General features: G+C 42.0%; 1 protein-coding gene across 1 annotated transcript in view; it reads right to left on the reverse strand.

Annotated features, from left to right (window-relative positions):
• The window catches only part of b4galnt4a (beta-1,4-N-acetyl-galactosaminyl transferase 4a), a 156,943-nt gene that overhangs the window by 2,453 nt on the left and 138,121 nt on the right, over positions 1–16,369 (reverse strand). The window contains exons 9-19 of the mRNA XM_023284670.3: positions 9,332–9,398; positions 5,593–5,760; positions 5,150–5,259; positions 4,496–4,596; positions 4,175–4,248; positions 2,523–4,062; positions 1,733–2,112; positions 1,452–1,605; positions 1,286–1,358; positions 455–608; positions 62–188 (exon numbers count right to left, since the gene is read on the reverse strand). Coding sequence (XP_023140438.2) covers positions 62–188; positions 455–608; positions 1,286–1,358; positions 1,452–1,605; positions 1,733–2,112; positions 2,523–4,062; positions 4,175–4,248; positions 4,496–4,596; positions 5,150–5,259; positions 5,593–5,760; positions 9,332–9,398 — 2,948 coding nt within the window. The remainder of the gene's footprint in view (positions 1–61; positions 189–454; positions 609–1,285; positions 1,359–1,451; positions 1,606–1,732; positions 2,113–2,522; positions 4,063–4,174; positions 4,249–4,495; positions 4,597–5,149; positions 5,260–5,592; positions 5,761–9,331; positions 9,399–16,369) is intronic.

A 16,369-nucleotide genomic window follows, 5' to 3' on the forward strand; every position in this document is an offset into this window, starting at 1 on the left:
GAATTCAAGATAAGAAAACACAACTTGAGAGTTTTTAATAAGGGTTATGTTGTAAAGTTACCTGTCCAGCAGCTCCCAGTCCTCTCCCCCCCATCGATCTTTGAATTCCTCTGTGTTCATCCCCCCAATCTTATCAAAATCGGACTTGTAGATTCCAAAAAGGCCAAAGCCGTTTACTTCCCAGTAACCTATGAAGCCAAAAAAAAGAGAACTTTGAGCACCGTTTCACCGTGTTGCATCAGCATTATGATAAAAAGAGACTCTGATGCCTCCACAAGTATGTGCTTCTAATGCAAGTGTAGTTATGATATATGTAAATAGAGAACCTGCACTATGAATACAAAGTAGATGTCTGAGTCAAACTAAAAACTTTGCTGAAAGTTAAAAGGAAGAAAACTATGCTAATACGAGCACAGATGTGTTTGTGCATGCATGCGTGTTATTCGTGTGTTACCATCAGGCTCCTGTGGTGAACTGCCACAGCTGAGTCTCATGACAATGGGAGCAAAAGCAAGGCGTCCTTCTACACAGTGCTTCCTGATGCTTTCCAAGATATTCAGAGGGAAGTGGATGTGCAGGTCACACAAGAACACGATGCTGTGACTATCCTGTCAAGAGAATGAGGAAAAATGTTAAGGTACAGCTTCATTAAATAATTAAATCGCTCCTTTGTCTGAGAAAAAGGAAATTGTGCACAGTGGACCTGGGGCATCTGATTGCAAGCGGATGTTCATGTGCAACTAATGACGCATTTTAGGATTAAAGAGAGCGGAGACGTCTGGGTTCGGCATCAGTGGCTTGTCTTCACTTGAAGAGCCCGCGGGTCATTTAGACATGAGTGACAGCCCTGTCATCCCATCGTGACAGCACTGACACTCAACTGACGGATCAACGTCTGTCCAAATTTCCAGCTGCTCCAAGCTGCCGTAGGTGGGTGCGTATGCGGATGTGATAGAGAGACAGGCGGAGAATGGCGTGAGGGCACATGCACAAAAATAACCCGTGAAAGGGACTGAATGTGACAGCTATGGCGCACAAATGACAGAAGAAATGCAGCTATCCATCTCAGCAACTCCCCATCATCCACATCTGGGCTATGTGGGTGAGGCTCGAAGATAAAGGCTAGCAGTGATGTATTCATTATGCATGAGTGTTCTTTTTGTCTGTCCATCAGCCGGTAAAAGGCCATGTGGTCAGTGAGAGCGTCTGACCTTCAGTGAGCGGCTTTTTTCCCTGCCAGCCCGCATATTGCTGTCTTCCCTGTGTGTGTGTTTGCTTTGCTAACCTCAATAGTGTCCACGCCAATCTGCAGTCCTGCTGAGCGCTCAAAGTTCCCTTCTCTCCTAAGATACTCATATCTGCCAACACAAATAGATTCAAGAAATCACACAATATCTTTAAAAAATATTTAATTTAATATATGTGGGGCTGCTTGTGTTACATGCACACACCTCGGCACACTGCTCTCCCTAAGCGCCTGCTCCACATCCATGTCTTCACTCTCAAAGTCGACGATGATGATGCTAAAGTTGTCGTCCTTTGTCTGCCGGTGAAGATTCTCCATGTCGGAGATGAACTGCTGCACCCAGCGAGCTTGGTTTTTCACTGAAGGACAGTAAGACCAAATATAGAAAAGAGCAGCAAGTTAGGAAAACAAAATTAAAAGAGGTGAAAGAAAAGACAGTCTCTTTCATTATGTTTTCTTGTGCTGAATCCTTTTTGGATGACTGACCTGGCACCACAAAGTGCACCATGACATCCCTCCTCCACTGCAGCATGACTGGCTGGCAGAGCAGAGGCTTGGCGTAGGCAGTGCTCCAGGGTGTCGCTCCCAGCCGGATGGGGGACCTCGTGGAAGGAGGTGGTGGCGGTGTGGTGACGCCGGGCGTGGCAGAGGAAGGTGCCGAAGCCGGTGCCGACGCCGGGGCAGAGTCTGTATTCTCTAGACTTTCCTCTCCTTGCCTGCCGCGGTGAAGCAGCAGGTAAATGTATTCTGACAGACGCAACACGCTGCGGCCCCTCTCCATTAGCTCCAGCTCCACAAGGTAGCGGTTCCCCCTCGCCGAGTCACGTCGCTTCTCCACATTGATGATTCGCAGCAGGGTGTAGATCCTGGGGCAGAGATAAAGAACATCATGAGAAAACAGCGACAGGCTGTATATAAAAAAGACGGTTTCTTGCATCATTCTCACAACGGTGTTAATTATCGTTTGTGTATTGGTAGACCACTTCAAAAAAAATGGATGAAAAGAAGAAAGGAGCACAACGAAAACAGAGAGAAGCCACCTCACGCAAGTAACATCAAGGTTTGTAAGCACTACAGCGGAAAATGGTAATCAGCACACTGAAGTCTGCTAACAAGACGTCAAAGCACCGGGGCATGACCAACATGCTCCGAGTAAAATTACTTTGATCTTCACATAATGGTTAACATAAAAAACACATTTGAACTTACAAGGCTGCAGGGAAACATAAGCCGTCTTTGTCTCACATTGTTCTCACTCGCTCCACTTTATGCTCACCCTCCATTGTGTTCATTGAGTTTCTCCATGTACTGCGCCAGCACGTCCACCACCTCGCTCTCTGCCAGCTGGAGGTTGCCAGACACATTGCAGCGAAGGTCATTCCAGTCAGAGCGCAGCAGCTCGAAGTCCATCGGATTGACTGAGAAGGTCCTCTGCCAGTTGATGCTCTCTTCTGCCCAGCCCGGCCGAGCCTCGACCTCCTCGTAGCTGTAGTCCGACATTTCACCCTCCTCTGGTTCCGGCTCGGGATCAGGGTCGGGATTAGAGCGGTTTGTATCTCGGTCAATGTCGACTGGGTTGGGTTCTGGGTCTGGCTGCTGCTGGGACTCTGTAATCTCTGAGGTCCTGAGGTAAGACGTGACCCGGGACTGACCTGGGAATGTGTTTTCAGTGGAGTTTAACCTTGGTGGGGTAACTGGAGGAGGCAGATCTTGGTGATTGGACAGGTGGATTAGGAGGTCTCCTTTGCTGGGCAGATCCGTCGTGACAGTAGTCTTTAAATCCCAGGGTTCGCCTTTCCTCTTGCTTTTCTCTGGCTGTTTTGCCCCAGCTGCCTTGCTAGAAGACTTCTGTGCACTCTCATTCTGTATGTTGATGCTTCCATTGTGAGGAGATGCCTTACCTTCCTTTGTAGGAGGGTTGGGCCAGAGCTGAGGGGCACTTATCAGGCTCCTACCTCCTGTTGTACCTCCCCCACCATGTCCTTTGGCACCCAGGTTGACCAGCCTTGTGGTCTTCCCAGTTTGGTACAAAAACACCCCTGGGAACACCTCTCTAGGGTGGCGAGACATCCTCTCCTCCCTCCTTTCTCGCCGCTGCTCCCTCTCCCTCTCCCTTTCCTTTTCCCTCTCCCTGGCAGGCCTCGGTCTGGTGATGTAAATCTTGTTTTCTTCTTTCTTCTCCTTCTTGTTCCCGCCAAGCTTACTGTTATCGTGGAGGTTGTTGCTATGGGCAGAGTTGCTGAGGATCTGCCTGGCTCGACTTGCAAGGGCAGAGAGGGAGGACTTCTGGGGGAAGAGAAGTGAAGACTTGCTGAGTTTGGGTCGTGCCTCAGCTCCCTTTTCCGCTCCTGCACCACCTGTTCCTTCACCTTTCCTGACAGGATCCAGCTCTGCGGGATCAGTGTGGATCCAGGAAAGAGAGCGACTCCTAACCACGCTGTCCATATCAGGTTGATGAACCCTAGGTTGGGCCTCTTTAATGCCCATCCGGGTGTCCTGTCTTATGCTTCCCTTGGTATGATCTCTTCCCCAGTCTCTGTCCAGATCCCTACCCATCTGCCGATCGCTGTGAGGAAAGTGTCTCCTTTCTCTGCGGTGTACGATGCTATTGACTGCTCCTTCCTCTTCTTCATTGGGGTCTTCCTCCTCTTCCTCCTCCTCTCCGCCGGCTTGTGTTGGTCCCGGCTTTGAGTGCTGATGGGAGGGGTTAGATGTGTGGCTGGTCTGGCTGGGATGAGATGGCTTCTTGGGGGACTGTGTGCCAATGATCTCTGCTTCGTCCTCTGTATCTACCACCTCCTCTTCCTCTAGGAAATCTGGAGCCATGAAGGAGACTCAAAGTTAAATAAACATGTACACATATGTTTATATATACATATGTGAGTGTCTGTGTGTTCAGTCTGTGTGTGTTTGCTCATTATTAGTTACCATCTGGGTTAGGGAAGAAGAATGGTCTGTCATCTTCTTCCTCATCCATCTTCATATATTTGTAGAAACCAAATCTGGCAGAGAAAACAAGAGGCAACACACACACAACCACATGTATTAGCAGCAGGTTGAAGTTTCAACGTGCCTCGCGGCATAATAAACTTAATCTCTTAGCGAGAGGTCGCACGCATGAATCACTGCCATCGAATTCACAGACACTTGGCCACTTATTCTGCATAATCAGTGTACTCGCTCATATATACAAGACAGAGACAAATGCTCCCTTAGCTCTCTGAGAGATAAACAAAATAGTGCCCTTACTTCTCTAAGTAGATAGGCGACTCTCTGTAGAAACATTTGTTCTCTCGCTCCATGTGGGTGAGACGTGTGAAGTCATTGGGGTAGACGAAAGACAGATAGACCTGAAAAATAGTCAAATGTCAGTCGAAAAATGCAATGACACCACAAAACACTGATAGAAGCAGCTGATCTCCATCTGTCACTATTCTGTGAGGTTCAGATTAACATCAGTGTTCTATTAAAATCAGCCCTTCAGCATAATGCTGCATTTTGTTAAGGAGATTCCTTTAAAATTTAACATTTGCTGCGTAACTCATGGTTCTCATTTCCAGTTCATTTGCAGTTGCTGCAGTAACTTGTGTTGCCCTAAAGGGGGGAGCAGCGCTCAACACTACCCGCAACCTTCTTCCTCTGAGCTTTGTTTGATACAAAGGCAGAGATGCAGTGGTAATGTTCAAACCAGCATAGATGTAGCTTCTCTGTTCTCAGTCTACTTGATCTGAATATTACTCTGAGTCTGTAATGAGCTGCTTTTTAGGAGGTTAAAAGGGATGCACTTCTAACGACCCTGCAGGTCCAATTTAGGCAAGAGTGGGCAATTAAAATGCACATGGTCTCACACAAACTGATTCAGAGAAAAACATCAGTCTTTGACCAGGAGGGATGGTTACTTACAAACTGCAGGCCCTGGTATCTGGCGATAGGAAAATCTTTGACTACGTAGGTTGGAGAGTAAAGACAGGCTGGAAGAACATTTTCCAGACGAGAGGGGTCAATCATTGGAGCTGAAGAGGGAGACAGACAGAGAAGGAGGGGGAGGTAAATATTTGACACCTCAGCCAAACAAATATGTGTATTGGATTTAGTCTTAAACAAACACAGGAGTCAGAAAGGTAAGAGATGATCAGGGCAATGACAGAAAAAAGGAGGAAAACACACCAAAAATGGAACACAGCCAAGCCAGACCAAATAACTCTGTGAATACAGCTAAAATGTCAGCCGCAGAGACTGAGAGCCACACAGTCTATCAGGCAGTTAGAGAAAACAACAGGTCAGAAAATCAGAATGGAGACAGGAAAGAAAAGGGGACAGCATGAAATGATGAGTGGCAGATTTACTGCTGTAGAAGGTGTCCCTGGGATCCGGCTTCAGCATATCGGCTCCGTGCAGCACATTGCTGCCTCCCTCCAAACCCTGGACTGGCTGAGACTCCTCCAGGAGACGGATGTGACTGGCCAAGGTCTGTGGGATGTGGTCCACACTGTTCATCTTCAGACTGGACTCATCTGAAAGAATGAAAATGTGATAGAGAGGTAAAGAGCTGAAGCAGACATGGTGTAAAAAAAGGACCAAAAGAAGATCCATTGCTGCATTTACTGTTTTGATGCTCTTAACTGACAAGTTTGATGTTTACTGTTGGAAAGAAAATGTCACCAGTGCCACAATTATCATAAATCTTTGCCATGTATGAAAAGGATGAGTATAAAAAAAGGCAAAAAGAGAGGCAGAGGAGGAAGGAAGGAATGAAAGGAAGCAGCGGAAGAGGGGGAGAACAGTAACAAAAGCTGAAGAGAGAGGTTCAAAAAAAAGTTGGAAGTAAACAAAAACAGAACAGAGCAGAGTCATAATTATACCAATCGATAGCGGGGAAGGAGGAGAGAGCACGTGTGATTAATGGCATGTCAGGAGCAAGGCCTGATGGGAGAAATGCTTTATAATTAACAGGGTGGTCAGCATCATTTTTACCCTCCAGAGGGTGGAGTGTGCACAGTCACTGTGTGTGCTTGTGTGCATCTTGTACACAGCATTTTCAAACTTCCTTTTTTCTAACAATGAGACATCTGTTGATCACCTTTCCCGGTTTCTAGTACACACAAGCGTTTGCCAAGACTAACTATCTACATTACTGAGATCCTCAAAACAAGGCCACAGACAAACAAAACAATGGAGCTACCTTCGCTTTCTCTGGATAAATTTGCATCTTGTTTCACATATTATACATCCGGGTTAGCATAAAAACTACAGCGTGAATTTACACACAGCACAGATATTGGGCTGGAGCCTCCCCATGGGGTAATACCATGCTAACATAGATACTCTTTATTGTTTTGTGCTTATTTGTATTCCCTTGCCAGCGCAGTAAATGTCAGAGATTACGTGGTTGTGATTGTGTAACTTCACACATTAAGGGCTGACATCGAGGTTGCAGTTTTATGCGTTTTCGCTGGTAAATAGAGAAAAATAATAAAATATACAGGATTACTATGCTAATAAGGAACTGTATATGGCGTGCACACATGAGAATTTATTTCAAAACTGTGGTGAACTGTTCTGCTAGTCCAGTGACAAATATGCTGATAGTAATATGCTGATAGTAATGGCAAATAATACTGCATTTAAGAAGAAGAAGGAGGAGGGTGAGGAGGAGGACAAGGAGAAGAAGAAGGAGGAAGAAAAGAAGAAGGAGGATAAGGAGGAGAAGAAGGAGGAGGAAAAGAAGGAGGACAATAAGAAGACAAAAAAGGAAGATGAAAGAGAACAAGAAAAAGAAGAAGAGTACAAGAGCATGAACAAGAAAACCATTCGGAGAGTGTTCTGTGAATTTGCTGCTAAATATGAGCCTATTTCAGGATCACTTCTCAGGCTAACAACTGTCAAAAATATATGTGGATGTACAGTCTTTGTACAATGTGGCACTGTTTCCTGAGCCACCCATCTCTTAGCCTCCAGCTACAAGCCTGTAGCAGGGAAGTGCATGGAGCATGGGCATGATTTCCCCAAGTCATACCAAGAAATGATATGCTTCTTATTACAACTGCTGAAAAACACAATAATGTTAACCAAAAGCCAAGCAGACATCTAATTAAACCGAGCAGCAGTGAGAACAAGTGTCCTGGAATAGAAGAATAAATGTATTTTTCTCCAACAGGAATGAATATCGAGTACTTTCCAGTGTGAGAGAATGGAGAAATGTAGCGAGGGAAAGAGCGTGACATAAAGGGAGGAGAAAGGATGAATGGGTGGAGGGAGAATGATGAGGAGATGGTGACCTCATATACCGTATGTTCCCTCATTCTTCTCTGACATAACTTGTCATAAACAAGGAGGCAGGACTTGGCACACATCCACAGCTTTACCCAAGACGACAAGTCCACACATCATTTTCTATGCAGCCGGCATTCTCCCCTGCTAACGATACTGAATTCTTGTGACACATTACTATTCTTGGAGCTATAGAGGTTAGACGTCGATTCAGGAGCTAGTGTTCCCATCTTTGCTATGAATGACACCTATAGATAAAAATAGAGCACCTATTAGATTCTCTATCTTCGCTTTGGCCCCACATAGTAGAGATTTGCTGTGTGACATCTGCAAGAAAGCCCTATTCTCAAGTAGAAAACAATAATGAGAAAATAAAAGTTGGCTCTGCGACATTAAATTACAGATAGTGTGGTGGACATTACCAAATTTACAGAACTATTCCTAATTATTTTACACACTTGAAAAAGAAAATAAGCAGAGTCAGTGTCCCTTCGTCCACTTAAAGATTTATAGTGCACTATTAAGAAAACCAAGTTGGTCTTGAGAGCAAGTAAACGTTGTTGCAAAATATATTAACTTGAATCCAATTTTTTTTACTGTTCCTGACAAGCATCATATTCCCAAAATATGATTATCACCTGATTCTCACCTCCTGTCACGAACTGCATCGCTTTATCTTGTTCGCTCAGCCTCGCAGGCATTGTTTGTATTCAAACCCCATAAAAATTTGTTTTAGGTGCATCTTGTGACTTGGTAATTGTGGCCTTACAAATGTCTTATTGCAGTCATAACGACACCAAGAAGGCTGACAGAACAATCTTATTAAGGCTATTGAATCATTATTTTTAACCTTGTACTTATTTACCATCATGTCCTGTAGCTGATGTGCTTACATATGTCTACATGCATATTAAACACGTGCAAATACATTGTCCAAATGGCCTAAATCAGGGGTGTCAAACATGCGGCCTGCAGACCAAAACTGGCCCTCCAGAGGGTCCAATCCAACCCACGAGATGACTTTGTAAAGGGTAAAAATTACTAGGTAGACATTACCTGCCAATTGTAAATTTGTAAAACTATAAATTTAAAACAATTTCTAGACCATGACAAGTTGTTTGATCATAAAGTAAAATACTAGAATGCTCTTTGTTCCTTTGTCATTTTGTGTCTCATTTCTGTAATATTTTGTCTTATTTTTGGTCTGACTTTGGTCGTTTGTCTCAGGTTTTTGTCATTTTGTTTCTTTTTGTCTCACTTGTGTTTTGCTTTATTCCATGTTTTGTATTGTTATTTTGTCGCTTTGTGTTTTTTTGTCTCGTTTGTGTTAGTCTACTTTTTTTTTTTGTTTCTCACTTTTGTCCTTTTTGGTCTTGTTTGTGTCATTTGTGTAATTTTTTGTTTTGTTTTTGTTGTTTGTCCATTTTTTTGTTGCTTTGCAACTTTTTGGTCTAATTTTTTTGTCTTTTTTGCTTTGTTTTGAGTCGTTTGTCTCATTTTCTGTTGAATGTGGCCCCTAAAGTGAAGCTAAATGGTTTTATATTTGATCAGATTTTTCTGATAATGGATACTAGATTGAACTAATGAAGTTGCTGGTTTAATAGCATGACGTCTTCTTTATATATGGCAAGTTCTCAGCTGGACAAAAGAACATAATTTTCTAGTATGAGTAGCATGTATCCCGTGTCTCTCATACAAAGCACACAAAACTAGTAAGTCCATTTTAAAATTCATCACTACATTTAGTTTGCTTCTGTGACAAGATGATAGAAAAACTTTCCATGCAGTATATAAGCAAGAATGAGTAGTTCTTACCTGTGTACAGGGAGATGTAGGCCGAGTCTATCACTTCATATTTCAGTCCGGGGAGGAATGGACGCCACTGTGTGAGAGAGAGAGTAGAAAGTGGGAGAAAAAAAAGGACTGAGTGAGAAGAGAAAACTAAATGCCAACATGTGGAAAGTGTAAGCTGAGCAGAAATCGTCCATCACTCTTTTGCCGGTTAAACTGTGACACTCTCCGTGTTATTGATCTTAGCGACATCACAGGATCGATCTGATGCTGGGTTTTTTGTATAAACACACTTACCCAGAGAGGGGAGAGGAAACACAATGGCAAATGTGGAACATGAACAGAACAAGACATGCGATGCCATGAGGCAAACAGGAGCGAATAAACAAAGAAAATAGACGGTGAACAATGCCAGAACATGGACGTATGAAAAGGATGGTGACGGGTAGGGGTAGAAAAATAAGATCTAGTAATGACCTGAAAGCAGAGGAACATCGAGAGAGAAATAAAGAGAGAGAGAGAGAGAGAGAGAGAGAGAGAGAGAGAGAGTGGGAGAAACAAGCTGCAATTCTTTTAAATAGATTTCACAATTACCTCGTCACTTCTGGTTACTCAGGATATAATCACAGGAGACAGGTCATTTTCCAACCCTTGGCTTGAGAATACAAATATAAACACCCTCCTCAGGCTCATGCAAATGTGTGTACGCACATGTGTATGCATAACAAACAAACACAGCGTCTTAGATTCTGTGGCATTTTGTCAGAAATGCAGCTCAGGTTGTAGCATCAATTTCTGATGCAGAAAAGCCACTTGTTTTGTACCATATCTATAGTGCATTCCCTGTGATTCGCACCCATACTGACACACTGATACAGAAGCCCACAATCCCACAGAAGTGCACATATATAAGAACAACAAACAAGGACACAGTGTAGCGTCATGCTGAGCAGCAGCAGGTAGCAGCTCCGCAGGCCACCAAAGGGATCGGTACTGTGCCGTTATTTCAGGGTGATCGTCTTCAAGGTCAAACCAGAAGGCTGTCAGAGCCAAACTCAAGGAAAGGACAAAAAAGTAGAGACTACGTATGAGCTTAAAAGATTTGGTTTTACCCGAATGAAAGAACAAGTTCACTGTGAAGTCTTTTCATCAGAGGTGGCAGTGTTGCACAAACAAGACCAGCAAACTGAATCTGACACAGATAAAAGAAATTCAGCCAACACTCATTTTAGCATCGACGCCCATGCTTTTCCTACTGTGAAATGTGAAAATGATTTCTGTGAAAAAAAGTCTAACACCCCTCTCCAGTTTCCAAGATCCCATAGGAAGGGGTGAGGATGCAGAAAGTAGGCAAGTCTTTCCACTCATCGTATGAGATGCGGCAGAAGGACACTACAAATCACAAGTGAGCTCTCAGCCACTGGGAATTTTACTTGAATTTTAAAAACAACTAAATCTTGAACTTGGAGACAGCAGTTTCACAGAACACACAGAAAATCCCATCTCAGGGCCTACTTTCTAGCCTTTTTCTGAAGCTTTTGATCACATCTCTCAGTCTTCCTCCAGATCTCTTCATTTCAACACCATTTTGTTCCACTGTGGCTACAATTGTAATTGGTTAGCAGCATTTCTGCAATGTAAAATGGAAAAAAAAGAGGACTCGTCTCTCCAAAGAAATGCAACTCAAAGTGGCTCAGCTTTACAGCTCAAAGCTGACAGCGGGGAATGTTTTTGCTAAATTTTAAATGAGAGTTGATGTGAAAATTTCTCTTGTTCGTCGTCTGGCCTCATGTATTATACGATGAATTTCTTCTTACATTCCTATACTTTTAAGATATGCATATACACAGAGTATTCTTTGAGGGCGTGCGAATGTAAGTGTGTTTTTTCTGCAAAATAGTGTGGACAGGAAGCCGCAGGAAGGAGCCGAGGCCTGCTCACTGGCCCTATAAGTTCAACAGAGGGAAAAAAAATCAATATCTAAGGGGAAATAATAAAACAGTACCAATTTCGGAACAAAATGACAATAGGCAGCCAGCAGTGTTGTTTCATCAGGGCTGGACCACCCACTGACTTATGAAGGCTTGATATCATTTTCAATCAGCAGACTGAAAGTGGGTATTGGTCCCACTCCTTGTGTGTGGTTTGATACCCACCACAGTAACATACATTCTGTTCCAACTTACCGTAAACACACACAAACACACACACACACACTGAGGTAGTTTGCCTCTGGTTACATCAGGCATCGGTTATTTTTTATCCCTCGATGATTAGGAGTTTATTGCTTTTGAGAAAGCAGACTGCTGGCTGCCGTGTTTGTTTCCTCTAATTCAATCGGTTGCTCCAAAGCCGGAGGCGCTATGGAGGTAAAGTTGTTTCGTTAATGTGACACATAAGGGGTAATAACATAATGAAACTATCTAACCTTTCCACGTATACATAAAAATCGTTTGAGATTTAAGGTCAAATAAGATTAACAGAAAGTAAACACTTCCATTTTTGGACAATAGTCCCATTTAGTATTTTCATGGAAATAAACTGTTTTTTTTTGGTCGGTATCATCTCACCTTTTGTGCTACAATCTTTGCAGGCTGTCCAGCTGTTATCCACGTCCATTTGTTCCAGCGAGGACAGAGCGGTTCGCTGTGTGCTTTCTATCTATTTTCTCTCTCTTTCTCTGTGTCTTACTCCCACACACCTGGCTTTAGGCCCAAAGCGGTACGGTGATAAACAGAAAGAAAATCACCGGCAGAGTGGAGGACAGAACAAGACAGATGTTAACAAGTCTGACGACACACGCCTCGGGGGAAGAAGGCAAGAATAGCCCGGGACTACGCTGCTGTTACTTATCTATTTTGCTTGTATTTATACAGGGTAGTTTGCATGTGCTTGCATGGTCATTTAAAACATAATCCTGTTTTTAATTTTTTAGGGACAAGAGAACCTGGAAATTGTATAATACTGATTAAAACTTACTGCAGTTACCACATGAGACATACAGTCATAAACAAAAGTTTAAATACACTTGTACAAATCATATATACTACCAGTCCAAAGTTTGGACACACCTTCTCATTGATTTATTTATTTTTTAAAATTTGTGATATTTTCCTAAAGAGGAACACTTTTTTACAACATAATTCCATATGTATTATTTTATAGTTTTGATGTCTTCAGTATTAATCTACAATGTAAAAAATAATTAAATAAAAACCATTGAATGAGAAGGTGTGTCCAAACTTTTGACTGGTAGCGTATGTTATGGCAATCCTGAGTGGTTAATGACTCCTATACCTCTGAACTTTCTGTAATGATATCATTGAAAACCATGTGTCCTCTATCAGATTTCTGATCATCTCTAAATTTATTATAGATCTTCTAGAAGTCAGCAGGGTCAAAAATATACACATAGCAATGCCAGTATTTGGTTAAAAGTATTTTGGCCACCCACAGTTTTCTGGCAAACTTCTGGTTGTATCTTTGACCACTCCTCTTGACAGTATTGGGACAGTTCAACCAAACTTGTTGGCTTCCTGACACAGACTTTTTTCTTCATCACAATCCACAGGTTGTCAATGGGACACCAAAACAGCCCCAAAGGATAATACTACCACCACCATGCTTGACTGCAGGTTTGATGTTCTTGGGGTTACAGGCCTCATTGCGGCCAAATTGGCAAAATTTCTGTTTCATCTGACCACAGAAATTTCCTGCAGAGCACATTTTCTTTGTCTCGGTGATCAGCAGCAAACTTCAGTTAAATGTTAAAGTGCTGCTTCTTGGGGAGAGGCTTCCTCCTTGCATGGCAGTCTCTCATTTTCATAAGATCTATAATAAATCTATGAAAGAACCAAAATGATGAAAGTATGATGATATAGGAGTCACTGGAAACTCATGACTACCATGATTCACATGGTCTTTACAAATGTATGTAACTTTTGTTCAGGACTGTAAATGCTGGCGACAGTTTTCAGTCAGTCTGCAGTGGAAAACATATACTATTTACAATGTAACATTTGCTCAAACTTTAGTGTCCAAGTTACTTTGAGTTTGTCAGAAATAAAACAGTATATTCATGACTGGTCTTTAAAATTTTACATCTTGAATAAGCTTGAAGCTGAGAGGCAAAACCAGAGAGACTGAATAATGTAATTTTGGTCTCTTCGTTGGACTTTTGTAGAGTGAGAAAAATCTGAATATATCAACCTTATATTTCAGACAGATACAGTATGCGAATTGATCTATAAAGATAGGCACAGATAGACACAAGATAAGGTGATTTAAGTTGTCCAAGTTAAATAGATAAATTGAGAAATGGGTTAAGGCTATTTCAGGCATAGAGGAATGGTAAACACTATATGAGTTCAGGAGGGTTTGTGTGCTTTGTTAAAGACCCCTACAGTGAAAAAAAAATCAAGTTTTTAACCTTGGTGTCACGGCTATATGGTGTTTATTACGTGCTAAAAGGCACATCGTGAGTGGGGGGCTTCTTTGATCTGCACATTCTGAAGGAAACAACAGTGTGGAGCTACATCTAAATCATTTTCAGGCAGGATGGGATTACTTTCATGGTGAGAAACTTCTATATATGCAACTTTGAGACACCGAGATGAGTTTTTAGGGCTATAATCGATACCTGGAGACAGACTTGATTTGCTTGGTATTATTATTTCGCCAAGAGTGAATGGAAAAGGGGAGAAAAAATATGAAGAAAAAGACTTGGACATGAAAAACTCTCAAGTAATGAAAAGGCGTTGAGGATTCAAGTTGAGACCTTTACAGAGTTTGACAGATGCAGCTGAGTTTTGACAGCATCTGTTGTCACATTGCGTCCTTCTCAGGTACACTGTGTGATTCATCTCGGTGGAGGCAGCAGTTACTAAAATGAGACTAAGTTCTTTTAAAGAAAACTCATAGTGGCAGACACAACTCTCATTATTGCCAAGACTACTGATAAGCCTTGTGAAGTGCTTGTGCTCGCTCACTATCAGTATGAATAAAAGGTAGAACATAGCACAGGTGCTCTCATTGACCCGTCTATGTGTTCCTGTTACCAGACAACTGTTCGGCCATAGCAACCGTGACTTCACTGAGAATGACATGTTGCTAATAAGCCAAGAATTAGGCCTTGGGGTGCAAAGAAGACAGTTAACAAGCTAATGAGAGCGCATAATAATAACCTCTGAGTGTTTGTCTCTTTGAATAACTGTTCGGTTTAGGGGTTTATTGCCACTTATTATGCTACCGTCATTACAGAGAAGTCCTGTAAAGCAACAACTTTTGTTACCAGCAAGCAATAAGTGTCTCATTTAAACCAGAGTATTTACAGATGTGCTAAATGTCCTCTTTGTAATTTAACTCAAAGCTTTTATATCTGCTGTATTATCAACCAACATTACCTCCAAATAATTATAGTTCAACATTTAGGGATATACTGACTTATTTGCTTTCTTGCCATGAGTTAGATGAGAAGATTGCCTATAGAGAATTAAATGGAATTCTGTGAAAAAACAGACATCTGGAGAGCTACTTGCAGAGATCAAGTTCACTCCACAAGACAGCCTAAACTGTACTCCAAGAACATGAATGCAGTCCTTTAGGGGTCTTGTCACAAACAATGTAATAAAGCATTTATATTTTAAAAGACTGAGTTAGCCATTCAAGGCAGCATTCAAAACCTGATTTTTATTAATGACATATTTATTTCTCGAGCAGAGCAGTAGCAGATGCGAGATGATAAAGAGATCGTAAGAAAAGTTATGACAGCTTTGGTAGGGAGAGAAACAAAATGTGAATTTTAACATCAACGTTAATGGAAATTCTGCATCTGCGGTGCTGCCCATTGACAAGCGCCTGGCAGCAGAGCATCAAGAAGAGACTCTTGACAGGCTCTGAACAAATACCTCCCCATCAGGGCATAAAAGACACAAAAGACTGCTGGTGTTTTGATGCTTTCCTCATGCTATTGTAGAACCTTCATACAATGAAAGTTGACAGGGAAGTAGACAGCGAAGAAAAGACGAAAAAGCACCTACCTCAAAAAAAGCTAACCGAAAACTACAGTGTGGAAACAAAGACATAAGCTCCTGAATGATTATGCTCTTATTTCAATTGACAACTAAATAGAACTAAACATTTACATGCGAGAGGATAAATGCCACTCTCCATTCCACTCAGTGACATGACAACAGTGGCTTGTTTCTCACATCAAATCATGTCTTGTCGAGGGATGAAGGAACAATATTCATAGAAAGATGAGGAGGTGGATACAGAGACGCGGTCTTTGATTTTTAATGCTGAATTATACATTAGCCAAAGTCTCTCAGACCAGACATTTCAGAAAGACAAATGAGTCCTATATCCATAGCAATTACTGCCATGCTGTAGTCACTGCATCTACAGCGATGCCCTGTGTGCTCGGAGGGGAAACTAGTTAGTCACACTCTCACTAGATTCACTTCCAGCCAAATGTACACGACAGAAAATCCTGGCCATGTGTTTGCTCCGCGACCACATGAATAAAACTTATGACAACGACATGCAGGTACTTTGGACAACAGAATGCTTACTGGAAAAGAAAGCCCATAGGAACAACTAGCCTGGCCTGAATGCAAATAGAAGTAAAACAAATGTCAAAGCTTTGATTGAATCAGTATGACAGCAAAATACAACATATAACAACAACAAATGACAAGATATAACAACAGCCTTATGATCACATAGATAGTAGCAGATTCATGCAAAATGTCATTTGATAGATTCAATATGATCTAAACCAGATCAACAAACACAAAAACTCTGGAGCTACCAACAAGGCTGACTGATTTTTAGTTCATTTCTTACAAGAAATATGATATACTGCTACATACTCAATAATGCTGTAAATCAATTCTGTTCTTAACTCATAATTTCTAGAAATGCTTTGTACATCTCATAGTTAAAGTCTGTGTTTCTGCACGATTTGGTGGCATAGAGACGAACTCAGTAAGACAGGATGAAGACAGTGTGAGCATATGAAAGTTAACATAACAAAGACACAATAAATGTGGGTGACAGGGC

Source organism: Amphiprion ocellaris, chromosome 3, assembly GCF_022539595.1.
Source record: "Amphiprion ocellaris isolate individual 3 ecotype Okinawa chromosome 3, ASM2253959v1, whole genome shotgun sequence".
Classification (NCBI taxonomy): domain Eukaryota; kingdom Metazoa; phylum Chordata; class Actinopteri; family Pomacentridae; genus Amphiprion; species Amphiprion ocellaris.